The sequence below is a fragment of the Coloeus monedula genome (genome assembly GCF_965178545.1).
Source record: "Coloeus monedula genome assembly, chromosome: 25".
Classification (NCBI taxonomy): Eukaryota; Metazoa; Chordata; class Aves; order Passeriformes; family Corvidae; genus Coloeus; species Coloeus monedula.
This window is the reverse complement of record NC_138805.1, coordinates 5,054,791-5,067,618: the sequence shown is the minus strand read 5'-3', so window position 1 is coordinate 5,067,618 and position 12,828 is coordinate 5,054,791. Positions and strand designations below refer to the sequence as shown.

General features: G+C 53.5%; 1 protein-coding gene across 1 annotated transcript; it reads right to left on the bottom strand.

Moving 5' to 3' along the window:
* Nucleotides 1-4,242: 4,242 nt before the first annotated feature.
* POU2AF3 (POU class 2 homeobox associating factor 3) lies at nt 4,243-10,946 on the bottom strand (the record flags this gene model as incomplete). Its single annotated transcript, XM_082297005.1, has 7 exons — nt 4,243-4,581; nt 4,974-5,200; nt 6,606-6,678; nt 8,423-8,517; nt 9,739-9,902; nt 10,383-10,465; nt 10,932-10,946. The coding sequence occupies 7 exons, from the start codon at nt 10,944-10,946 to the stop codon at nt 4,243-4,245; spliced, it is 996 nt and encodes a 331-aa protein (XP_082153131.1).
* Between the last annotated feature and the right edge of the window lie 1,882 nt (nt 10,947-12,828).

Genomic DNA, 12,828 nt, shown 5'->3' with positions numbered 1-12,828 from the left:
ATTTGGTAGCAGCTGAAACCCTTGGAGGTGACAGAGCACAAGGGGGCAGTTTGGCTATAAAAGGTTGAGAAATGCTGCTCTGAGACACCCCCAACCTGTGCCTCTGGCTGGGCCCTGTACAGAGGGGCTGCTGGAAATGCTGAAGCCTCTGGGATGTGCAGTTAGCACTGATCCTGCTCCCCTGGGAATGCAGGATCCTGAGGGGAGGGGAAAGCCTGGATGGAGAGCTCCAGTCAGCCTGAGGAGGCATCCCTGGCTGGATTTCACCTGAGGGAATGGACATCCAAACCCAAGAGCCCCACGGGAGGGTCCTGCAAGCTGGAACTCCCTGTTCTCAGCACTTTGGGAGGGCCCTGGAGCAGCTCTCCATGGCCAGGCTGTCACCCCAGCCCAAGAAAAGAAACAGGTGCTGTAAGAACAAGGACATGGGGCAGGTTTGTGTGGCTCCTGAGGGCTTCCCAGTGAAGGGAGACTTCCAATCCAACACGAGTCTCCAGCTCTGGTGGCACAGAACAGCTCTGGAAGCCCCTCAGGTGGGGAGCTGAACCCTCACCTGTGTGGGAGACAGAGAATTCCTCTGGGTCTCCAACAGCTTTTAGGGCAGAAAACCTCTGTGGGTCTGCGCACAGCAGGGTCAGGGTGCAAGGAGTGAGGGCTCCCCTACTCCCATTCCCATCTGAGAGGGGTTTAACAGATTCTTTCTAGCGTTTCTGTGAAATGATTTGTGAATTGCTGTGCAATCAGTGTCTCTGCCAGGGCAGGGGACTGAAGGTCGGTGTCTGAAGGGAGGCGAGGCCGTGTTTTGAGAGGCTGTCCCACACTCAGGGCTCACTCTGAGCTGTGTTTTGCTGGTTTCTCAGTGTTGCACAGGTGCTGTTCTCTAGCAGGATGAGCACAGAGATGAAGGGAGAGCTCTTAAATCACTGCAGCCACTTCTTTGAGCACTCACCAGCTGCCTCAGTGGCGTGGGATTTCCTGAGGCACTCGAAGGCCTGGGGTGTTTAAACAACTGACATGAACAAAAGCTCTTAAGAAATGCAGAGGTCTCGGTTTTCCAGCCCTCCTCTCTCTGCTGTTGGGCCATTGCCTCTCACTACACCGTGTCTACAATCCTGCCAACACCACTGACAGAGAAGCAGACGTGTATTTGCATGTGTTTGCATAAATTTTCATGTATCTGAGCACAGGCCAGCAAAAGCCTGTGCTGTCTCACTTGGAAGGATGATATAGCAAGACCTGAATGGAGAGAGAACTGTATCAGGGAGTTAGTACTGTGTGGCAAGACAAAATGATGGATAAAATATTAATTTCTGGAACCTGCCAGCAGCAGAACTGTCAAACTGTGAGCAGCACGTGGTGCAGCAGGGAAAATGTAAAAAGCTTTTTGCCATCTAGAAATGTCTCTGAGGTGACTGAAGTCCTTTGGCAGCGAGTGAAAAAAATACAGGAGCTTTCTCTCCCAGAGTGGCTTTTCTCTTTATTATGTCATCTGTTGGGTGTTTCATACAAAGCAGTGTCACTGGGAGTCTGGAATCATCACCATCTCCAGAGTATCTGGAAAAACATCCTTTTAGGAGGAATGTGGCTCCATTAAAGCATCACCCTGGCAGCTGGTGCTGCTGGGAGCTGATGGATGAGGTTTGAGTGGGAAGAACCCATGACAGCCCCAGGATTCCTTCTCTCTGTGCTCAGCTTCCCAGAGCTCAGCCGCCAGAGGCCTGCTCTGAAAGCAGCCACAATCCACAAGCTGCTCCTGCTGGCTTTGGACTGGAGCCACCAGACTGTTGGAAGCTGCTGCTTCCCCCTGTGTGTAAAACACCTTTCCCTTTCCTAATTCCTGGCCTAGCTGTGAAGAAAATCGATTTAAGCCTCAAACCTGTCCTGAGTGTCTTCTCTACTGGGGTGAGATTTAAGCAGTTCATAGTTCACCCCTCATTTTTTTATTGCTGTTTCAGGGGAAATGTAACTTCTCTAAGCTCAGCATTGCTGGCAGCGTGTGATATCCCTTTATTTGCACAGTTTATCTCTTCCTACCTGTGGCTTTGGATAAGTTGCTCATAACAAAGGCTCGTTATCACCAAACAAACATTCTGAAGTGGCACTGTAGAAAAGCTGTCAGTCGGTTGGCAAGCAAAACTTTTAGATCATTTAGATCAAATTCTCAGGTAGAAAAGCTGAAAATAAGAACCTTCTCTTTTCTCTGTAACTGTGGGTGACTTCTGGAGTTATTCATGGCTTTGTGAGCAAGAGATGATCCTCAGGTTTGTGTTTATAAAGGCCATCAGGGCTTCACCTGGCAGGGACTGATGAAATGCCAGCCTTTCAGCAGGGCTATGCCAGCTCTGGTTTAGGTATTTCCTTTAACTCCTCTTTTATTTTTGGGAGGGATGAAGGAGGGAAATAATACATTTCTCACAGCCAGAAAATGCACAGTCAACCTTTGAATGGCTCCTCTGTTGTGTTTTTTCCCTTTCTTGAGTCAACAAGGCTTTGTGTCAACAGCCAGCAAGCTTTTACTTGCCCTGAGTGTGTCCCCTGGGGCTGTTGACAGGGGGGTGGGGACAGCATCTCAAACATATTTCCAGTCTGGCATAGGAGGATTGCAAAACCACTGGAGAAGGAGCAGCAGGGAAAGAGGAAGAGGCCGCAAGGGATGGGGGACAGTGCTGCTTATGGGATGGAAGCTGATGGAGCCTGGAGATCTTGGTGTGTAGGAGCATTTAGCTGGAAATATCCTTGTCTCCTCCACTGAGGAGATTTTTTTTTGCCTGGATCCGGGCATCATCCAAGGATAAGGATGGGAGATTTAGGGTGGTTTTAGTGCTCACACTGCTCAGTGGCTGTGCCCAAGCAGCAGCCATGGCATCAGGGATGGGCACAACCACAGCCCTTGCACAGAGCAGTCCTGGGGAGGATCCACACCACAATACATTGATAACTGTTCAATCTGCCAATAATCGATCAGAATTACACATCCACCTCATCTGGAGGTCAGAGATATCTTGTTAGACTCCAACACTTCCCTTCCCTGCTGTGCACACTTAGGCTACTCCTGTAAGATGTGCTAATAAGGGTGTTCTCCAACCCTTATTCACCATTTCACGGTGCCCTTGGCTCCCTGAGAGCATCTCCTTGGCTCTGCTAAGCTCAGGCCAACCTTGGGGAGGATGTGGGCACCCCATTTTTTATAGAAGCCTCAAATTTCTTGCCTCAGCCTTGTCTTCTCCTGGCTCTTTCATGTTGCTGATAAGGGGCCTTGACATGTGGCTCGAGGTGTGCCCGCTCCTGAGGCAGCAGGCAGGGGTAGCTGGCACTGGGTGAGCTCTGGGGCAGAAGTTCAGCCCTCCAGTGCCCCTAAATATCACTCAGGGGCTGAAGCAGCTGCCAGCACTACTAAAATGACACTTGGTGGGGTGTCCCTGCCCAGGGGTGATCACACCTTTAACTGCTGTGAAGTTACAGCTCTTTATGAGCTTGCTGTGACCTCATGAATTTATCACTTGGGCCAACGCTGAGATTAATCAGGGGAGAAGGGGAGATATCATTTGAAGGTGTCAAACTATTTTTAAAGCATATTTTATTTTAAAAAAGCCAAAACCCTGCTAGTTTGGCACTGGATTTTACCTCTGAGGGGCTGTGGGCTAAACCCTGGGCTGGTGTGGCAAACAGCAGCTTTCCTTTTCTGCCAGAACCACTGGAAAATGTCACCAGGGCAGCAGCAGCGGGTGAGGAGGCTGCAGATCCACCTCAGAGCTGGGAAAAGCTGGATGCTGGATTAAATATGGACTTTTTATCTGCTGGAAAGGGTGAGTGAGACCTTTCATGTCACTGAATAGGCTGATCAAAATCTCATCCTCACCTCCATGAGAGCAGGGTCAGCAGCAGAAGGGAAAAGCACTGACCTTTAGCACACGAAAAATGACCAGGATTCAGCATTTGCACCAAATGATCTATTTGTATCAAAAAGAGCTGCTTCCATGACACTGGTCTGATAAGGCAGCTTAAGATTTATTTCAAAAACAGCAACAATGAAAAAAAACAGGGAAAAAACCCCACCAAACCACCACAACAACAACCAAACACCCCTGACTGTAACAGGATTAATGTAGTGACAGCATCATGTAAGAAACTGTGTAAGTAGTGAAGAATAAACTGGACTGTGTTAGGCAGCACAACTTTGCATAGTTCATGGGCAATTTAATCTGATTTGGATGCAGTGGATGTGTGAAACCACAGTCCCCATTAGCTGTAGCAGATGTCACAGCTCCTGTCCCTCCTGAAGAAGTCCTCAGCCACGGCCAGGGGTGGCAGGAACTCCATGCAGTCCGTGCTGGGGCAGGGGAAGCACTGAGGGACCCTGCTGTCCACGTTCTGGGAGCCACAGGCTGTGCAGCAGCAGGCAGGGCTGGGGAAGGGGCAGGGGGGGTGGCAGGGCCACTCCTCCACGGGGCAGCTGTAGGGCTTGGTGTCCAGAGAGGAGGGCGGGCTGGGGGTCAGCGGGGTGAGGGGAGACAGCTGAGGGGGAGAGCAGCTGTAGTTCCACGGGCTGGGCAGGTCAGCTGAGCTGGGCGAGCTGGCAGCCTGGAGTTTGAGAGAGAGAAAAAGGGAAAAAAGGGGATACTTCAGGGAAATGTGGCCAGCAGCCAGAATTCCTGTGCTGTTGCCTTTCTCAGGGGGGTCTGGCTGTCCTGGCAGACAGTTTGGCCCTTGGAGGTCTAAACCCAAAGGCAATTTCTGTTAGTAGGGACAATCCCTAGCAGGAACTGGGCTGCTACTTGAACTTGGGACATTCCCCATCCTGCAGCCTCTCCCAGTTTATTTGGGGCCTTCCATGGGAAAGCAATCAGAGCCCATGAGCATCCCAGGCTCCTAAAAGCAGCCAGATTCCCACACTGCTGCTGTTCTGCCCCAGGATGTGACTCCCTCTCCCCTTGGGGATACCTGTGGCTGCTCCCCTGGGGCCCAAAGCTCACCAGGCCCTGGTTGAAGCAGAGCTGGACTGGCTGGAAGGCGTCGGGGGTGTAGTGTGAGGACGGCTGGCAGGCACTGAATGCTGGCTCTGAGGGTGCATCCGACTGGAGGCAGGAATCTATCAGCTGCTCCAGGTATCCGGGGCTTTCCTCGCAGGAGAGGCAGCTGGAAAACTGCCAGGACGGGCAGCAGCTGGGCACAGAAGGGATGGGTTCTGCTTCAAAAGGTTCTGGGAGAGAAGGGACAGCAGACAGCAGCAGGTTATTCAGTGTCTGTCTCACAAAGGGCAGTGCTGCCCCAGGCCAGGCTTCAGTGCTCTCCTATGTTCAGTAACCCTGTGAGTTTAGACATTAAAATAGGTCCTGCAAGGGCAAGGTGAATTTTCCAGGAAAGCAGAAACCAGGAGGGAGATGCTCAAAAGCATGTGAATAACTCAGGGAATTCAGCCCCCTCGGCTATAAAGCTCTTCAAATGCTGGAAACTTCTGGCCCCAGGAATTTTGGACAGGGATCCAGCTGGAAACTCCCTCAGACACTTGACCCTCAAACACTCAGACACTGTTTGCAGCCCCAGAAGGTGGTGCCAGGCAGTGATTTGTGCTTCCCAGCCTGGCAGATGTGCCTTTGCCTCATCTCCTGACCCGGGGCAGCTACACCTGCAGGAAAAGGGGGATAACAGGAGGATAATTTGCTCTTTTATCCTCTGAACAGCCAGACAGGAGACAAACTTCTGAGCAGAACAAATGGAGCAAGCCAGGGATGATGTGGCACTGCAATCACGTAGTGTTACTGGCCAAATGGTGAGTTCCTGGAAAGCTCCCAGCAGACCTGGCTTTTCAGAATTATTATCTTTTCACACCGAGTTCAAACATGGTTTAAGGCAAAGCCCTGTCCACATGAAGGGCACAGGTCTGAAGTGCACACGTCAGGGTCAAGTTGGCAGTGTTCAGCTGGCTGTGGGGAGTGAGAAACACCCAAAATACATAAACTGATGGAGACTTTCCAGCCTGGAAAGGCTTTGGCATGTCAGCTCTGGCGTGTCTCACATTTCTTTATTAACATAAGCAAATGGACTCCCAGCTATCGACGATGGAACAATTTCTTTGTCCATGCAATGGGTGCACTCACACCTGCCCAACCTTTCCCCTGTGCTTTGGCTGGGGATAATTGAAGGATCTGTGAGCCCAAAGTGCCACTCCCCTCACCCCTTCCCCCTTTTCCTGGGATATTTGCAGGCAGGAGGAGGAAACCCTTGGTGGTGTTGAAAATCTGGTCTTTCTCTCACTCCTATGGATGCTGCCAGGAGAGGGAGAAGAGAACAGAACTCAGCCAAGTGCTCCAGGGCACTCTGACCCTCAGTGGCACCCAGAGCCTGGGGAAGGTGTTGTTATTCCCTAGGGACGAGCATCCCTTCCCGAAGGGGATCCAGTTCCTTGCTGTGGGAAGAACAACCTCTAGAAAGGAGAGCACCGTGTGCTCCTGAGCTCCTCATCTGCATTCCACGGGCTCCTTCCAGGTGCTGATTGGCCGCACCGCGGGTGGTGCCGGCCTCAAACCTGGGCTGGGAAGGCTCAGGGCTGTGGGAAAATTTGGGAATGGGGAGGGAAGGGCCGTGTGGATGGGCTTTGTACCAACCTGGGTGAGGCGGAGACACAGGCTCTGCAAACTGGATGCTGCTGCTGCTGCTGCTGCTGCTGCCCCAAGGAACCTGAGCAAAGAGAAGGGAAGGAGAGGAATTGTGGCACAGAGCAAGGTGAGTCTGGATTTTGGTGTAAGCTCTTTATATAAACCTAATTTCCCTCATGGCTGTGGCTTGGAAAAGCTCCCCGGCACTGACAGAACGTTCGATTAAAGTGTGTTACAGGACTTTTCCCAGTGCCAGCGCTGGGAACCGCAGCACCAGCCCAGTGTGAAGCCCTGGGATCGGCACCGTGCTGAGGGGCTCTGTTTGCTGCACTCCCGATTGCACAGAGCTGCCTCTGAAACTCACGTGTGTTAATTTCCAGGAGCGTGAATTCCACAGTGGAGGGATTCCCGAGGAATTCGTAGAGATGGATATTACTGAGAATGAGTAATTAACTAAAGACCACCGCAGGGATCCCATCAGAACGGATTGATGTCGTTTGAGAACCAGCTCTGGCACTACTCCCCACTCCAACACAGGTCTGTGAAAATGGATGTGCTGGTTTGGGCAAAATTGGAAATATATCCTCTGAGAGACAATGGACAACCTCGTTTTTTAAGGGATGTTGGAATCTGAAGCAAGACAGATCAACCACTTCTAGGAACCTGCCCTGCTGGAAGGGAGAAATCCACCCCAAAAGCAACGGGAGTTTTGATGTTTGTTGCATGGGGCCAGGATTTTACTCTACAAGTACAAACACTGCTGGATTTTCCCCCTCAGTTTTAATTCATACAGAGCTCCACTTATTTCCATTATTCAAGATGCTCTCGAGTGAGCAGCTCATTTCCCTGGTAACAACTTCCCAGCACATCCCGTGCATTTAATTCCTTAAACAGTGGCTCTTCTGGGCTGAGAGTGCCTTTTCTCCCTGTTGCAGATGTGACAAGGCAGACAGAGATGAAGTCCCCAGGCTGAGCTTTTCTCAGTGCTCATCCTGCCAGCCCAAACCCTCGGGGGTTTTGGGGCGGGACACACCTTGTGCAGGTCACCGAGGTGACTTCTCTCACCGCCACTTTTCACTTTTTCCTGTGTGGGCACCACAGGGGTTGTGTGACGGGGTGGTGGGAAGTGAAAAGCGGTTCCACACAGCCCTGGGACACCTGGCTGAGATGAAGAGGCTGCTGCTGTCGGGGCTGCAGGGGAGGAGTGACCCAGCGTTTCCAAAACCTGACAATTCTGTTCACCCAGACCACTCTGCCCCTGGCTCTCAGGCTGATTTTTGTGCAGTCAGCTGCAACAAGGTGCAGAAGCTGAAATCTGAAAGCCTTCAAGAGCTGTAATGTCACGAACCAGGAAGAAATAATGATTTGCCAAGCTCTTTATGCAAATCCCCAGAGTGGCTGGAGCTGGAGGAATCCTACAAAGGCTGGAAGAGGGAATGAGAGGGAATGTGCACGTGTGTGTGCACACAGAGCTCCATCCCCTCCTCCAGAAGGGATGGGGCTGCCCAGGTGAGCCTTCCATCCTGCAGGGAGTGACTTTTCTGGAGCAGCAGCTTTGTTTTCTCGCTGTGTTCCTCAGATTCTCACCCCCCTAGGTCACTGCTGCAGCCAGTCTGGCTGAATGTTCTTTTCCCCCATCCTCACCAGCCTGTCACACTCAGGTTTTGGCCCAGAAATTACAGATTTTGCCCAGTCTTGGCAAAAAACAAACAAACAAACAAAAAAAAAAACCACACACAAAAAAACCCCACAAAAAACCTAAACAAACAAAACATTAAAGGAGAAGGTGCAAAGCAAGCATTTTTACTCACAACATTTTTACTCACTGCTGAACCGGTGGCTGCTTGCCGTGCTCTCCTCTGCTGCAGTAACTCCTTGACTGTGATCTTTACCCTCACACCTTGGTACACCTTGGGCTTTCCTGGAAGAATTCATGGAAAAAACACTTAACAAGGAGGGAGAATCTCAGAGCAAACAGCAAATCCAGCAGGTTTTCAGGCATGCTCTATGTGGAGAACAATTAGAGTTAACATGACTAACTGGTGACTGTTTGCAATCACACTCACAGCCCTCTTTAACACCTGCTATTCCAGCTTGTGGCAAGCAGACGCTCATGAAAATCTTGCTGTTGATAATGTTTAATAACCACACATGTTTTATTCTCCTCTATCTCCTTCTTCCCCCCTTCCAGCTCCATCTGGTGCTGCTGTTGGATTCATTTAAATTCCTAACATATTTGCCTCTCTCAGGACCTGTAAATAAATGTGGGAAGCGCTTCATCCAGCAGATGAAGCCCAGGAATAAAACAATGGAAAGATGTGGGTGGTTATTCAGAGAGCTAAACAAAACACAAATAAAATGACTGCTTTCTTGCAAAGCCCAGATTATCTCTTTATTCTGCTCATGTACAACTCCTATTTATTTCAAACAAGCATTTAGAGTGTATTTAATCCAGCCAAAACCAACCAGCAATCACCAGTCCCTGCCTGATGAGGGATTTTTAGGACAGGAAATGATAAAGAATTTACGTCTTCTGAAAAACCACTTCTTGTACTCATGGTAAAGCACTCAGATCCTCTGGCAGTTGTTTCTGCCCTAACATTCTGCTGGAGTTTTAATCCAAATCACACAAGAAAAGGAAACACACCCAGACTGGTTAGAAACTCAAAAAATGCCAGAGCAGGCAGCAGACAGCCCTGAAGGAAGCACCAAAAATAAACCCACAGCAGGAGAGCAGCAGTGCCAGAGCTAAACCCGGCCTTCCAGTGCCACCTCTGGATGTGGGACATCCTCTCCGAGGCAGCCGCATGCTGCCAGGACATCCTGGCACAAAACCAGCACTGGGTTTGCAGGTTCTGCCCACACATCCAGGGAATCCTGCACTGCAGGCACTGTCCTCCTCTGCTGGAACCTCTGCCAGCCCTCCCAGTGCCCCCGTGCTGCTCTGGGTGAGGACAAGCTGTGACAGGCACCCGGGTCCCTCCAGAGAGGTGACAGGGCTGCCTTGAGGGCAGTTTGCTGAGCTGGGCTCAGCTGGGGATTATCCATCTCATGTTTTGGTGTTTTGTTTCTGTTCGACAAACTAAAGATGGGGAAAATGAGGGGAGGGAAGGGTGGAATTGAAGGAGAACACCCTGGTTACCAGGCCTCCCTCCAGCCAGGGAGGGCTCTGAGGTAGCAGCCCCTTCTAGCAGGGTCAAGGGTGGGATGGCGAGGGTGGGCACAGGGTGGGCAGGGAGCAGAGTGGTGGTTCTGGGGGTCAGGGTGATGGGGCTGGGGGTCAGGAAGAAGGGCACCAGGGGTGGTCTGCGGGTCAGGGGGCAGAGTGATGGGGCTGGAGATCGAGGGAAAGGGTGCTGAGGGTGGGCTGGGAGTCAGGCACGGGGTGAGGAGGAGCAGGGTGACAAGGACCGGGGGTGGACTCGGGGTCGGGGAGCAGGGTTGGGGTTCAGGAGCAGCGTGACCGGGACGGAGTGTGCGAGGAGGGCACCCAGAGGTGCGGGGGTCCCCTGTCACCCCCGGCCCGGGGGTCGCAGCGCAGCTGACCCGGCAGAGCCCCGCTCGGTGCCCGCGGAGCCCCGTCCCGAGCCGGCCGCGCCGGCACCCGGCGGGCAGCAGCCGAGCCTTCCCTGCCTCCTCCCTCCCTCCTCCCCGCCCTCCCCGCTCTCCCCGCTCCCTCCTGCCTTGGCAGGCGGGATCGCCTCGCTCGCGAAGTGACCCCGGCGAACCCCGAAACGGCCCCAAAGCGGGGAGTGGGGGGCCGGCGGGGGCCAGAGCGGGGCTTACCGGACATCCTGAGCCGGAGCGGGCAGCGCCTCGCCAGGGGCCCGGTGCAGCAGCAGAGGTGGCCCCGGCCCCGGCCCCACGAGCTGGCGAAGGGGGCAAGAGGAGTCAGGCTTGAAATTTGGGGGTGAAGGGACCTGCCTGCCTGGTGGCAATGGCAGGTGGATCCCGACAATATTATTGTTTTATCCCTACGGGTATAAGTTTGAGTTTTTCTCTCCTAATGCCAAGTATTTAAAACCTCTAGAAACCAATGATTTGACAATCAATGATTGCGCGATAGTTTCAATTTGAATATTCAAAGGCTCCACAAAATGGGCTATCTTTTTGTGAAACTGAGCACATCCCCATCTAGCAGAGGGTCTGGGGGAATAGGATTCCCCCTCCCCACCCTTTGCTTTTGGGACATTTGCAGGGTTTTATCCATCTTTCCCCAAAGGAAGCAGATGCCTCCAAAGCAGCTCAGTGTTTTCCCCTCAGATGCACAGGCTGGGCTCCAGCCCTCTCATATTTCATTTGCTACCTGCAGTGAGGACTCTGCAAGGGACCGACTTGCTTTTTGCACATTTTTTCGCATTTTAAGGCTAAATTCTGAGGGTTTGGGGCCAAAATGGCAGCGGGCAGGCGTGGCCTAACAAAGAGGCTGCCCTGGGCACCCAGGTGGCTGAAGCTGCCTCAACCCCACTTGCTCCCACAGCATTCCCTCCCTCTGCCCGGATGCTGAGCTCGTACTGGAGTTTATTTGTGTTTTCCCCCAATTCAGGCTGCTTGTCTGTGCTGCACACACACTTGTCTGTGCCTTTTCCCCACACGCCTCAGCACTGGCCTGCGCTGCGAGCTGCAGCTGCTGGGCTTCAGTGTGTGTGGCTCAGAGCTCTGAGGTGACCATCCCTTCGCAGCGCTGCTGGAGCTGCATTTTTAGGCTGCTTTTGAGCTTTTTCTTGGGGACCATGGCCTCTGCCACGGGCAGGGAGTCGAGGCAGAGAGCAGGCCGGGCTGTTAATCATCTACCAGGCAAGCTCAGGCTGGCTGCTGTCACGGCCGAATCTTTTCTTTTCCTTTAAGTTGAACAAATACCACTGGATTTCTGCGGGGAATGAGGCCATTCCTGGCTCTGAAATGTGCCCCTGCAGCTCCTGGTAGGCCAAGCCTTGCCTGGGACAGCTTTATAGGGACACATCCCACCGGGAGAGGAGCCCGCCTGCCACGGAGCACAAAGGAATGTGCTGTGCTGGGAATGGGGCGGGGGGGGTCTCACTGAGGAATTTGGGATCTGAAGCTCTTCCCTTCCTGGGGCTGCTCCCTCCTGGAGCTGCTGTGGGTGGGTGCGGCCCGGGCAGGCTGCAGGGAGCTGGAATGCCTGGGAGCTGGGATGGTGTTTACCCCCGTAAGCAGAGCCCAGAGCCGGCAGGCTGCCCATCTCCAGCCCCGGGGGAGCCGCATGCCTTCAGGGAACACGAGGCAGCTGAGTTCTGGGTGTTCCTGCAGGGCCCGAGCTTCAGAGCATTTCCAGGTGGATAAAAACCCTGCCTTGGGTAGGAGCTGAATGCCCGACGGCGTCAAGCACTTTCAAGACAAGCTCAAAACCCTGTCCCTGCTTCTCCCTCAGAGCCTGATGACAACACAGCCATGCTGGCCTGGTGGCCCTGCTCACACCAGCCCCTGGCAGAAGGAACAGCTGAGATGGGCACTGGGATGCACTGGTGTCAGCTGGGGAGTGGAAGAAGGCTGGAGCAGGACTCAGGTTTGGGGGCAGCAGGGCTGGCTCTGGGGTCAGGAGACCTGCACACACCCTGGGATGATCGGGGAGCAGCTCTGGCTGGGCAGGGGCCACCCTAGGAGGCTCCATACCTGCCACTCGTGGGAGGGGAAGGGGCTGTGAAGGCTTCAAATACCCCCCCCCCCCCCCCCCCCCCCAGCCCCAGGATTTGAGGAGAAAAGGCAAGGAGGGATTTAAAACGTCTCATCGCTACACATTCCATGGGGCTGGAATGCTGCAGAGGCTTTTGTTGCTGCTGCTGTGGGTGCCAGGCTTGGGGGGGGGGGGGGGTGGCGAGAGGAGGCAAAGGGGGTGCTCTCCTCCGTCGGACAGAGCAGTCAGGATGTGCCGTGAGCGTTCCAGCTCGGTGTGTTTGCGTGTGCAGAGCTACCTCTAGTGGCCACGGGCCCCGGAGTGGCCCCGGGACTGGGAATCGGTCCCGTTCCCACCGACAGCCCACCTGGATGCCCCCTGGAGCAGCCTGCCCCGTGCCCACCAGGTGTGTGTGGATCTGGTGTGAGCAAGGAGGGAGCGGCTCTGCGGTTAGCTCGGGACAGAGGGGATGTCGGGGAGGCTGCGTTTGGTGCTCTGCAGGTGGCAGGGATGGGCAGGCTTCCTCGGGCACGGGTCAGCAGGCAGGGCAGTGCCCACACCCTCCAGAACCTCTAAACCATTGAAAAGCCCTCTGAG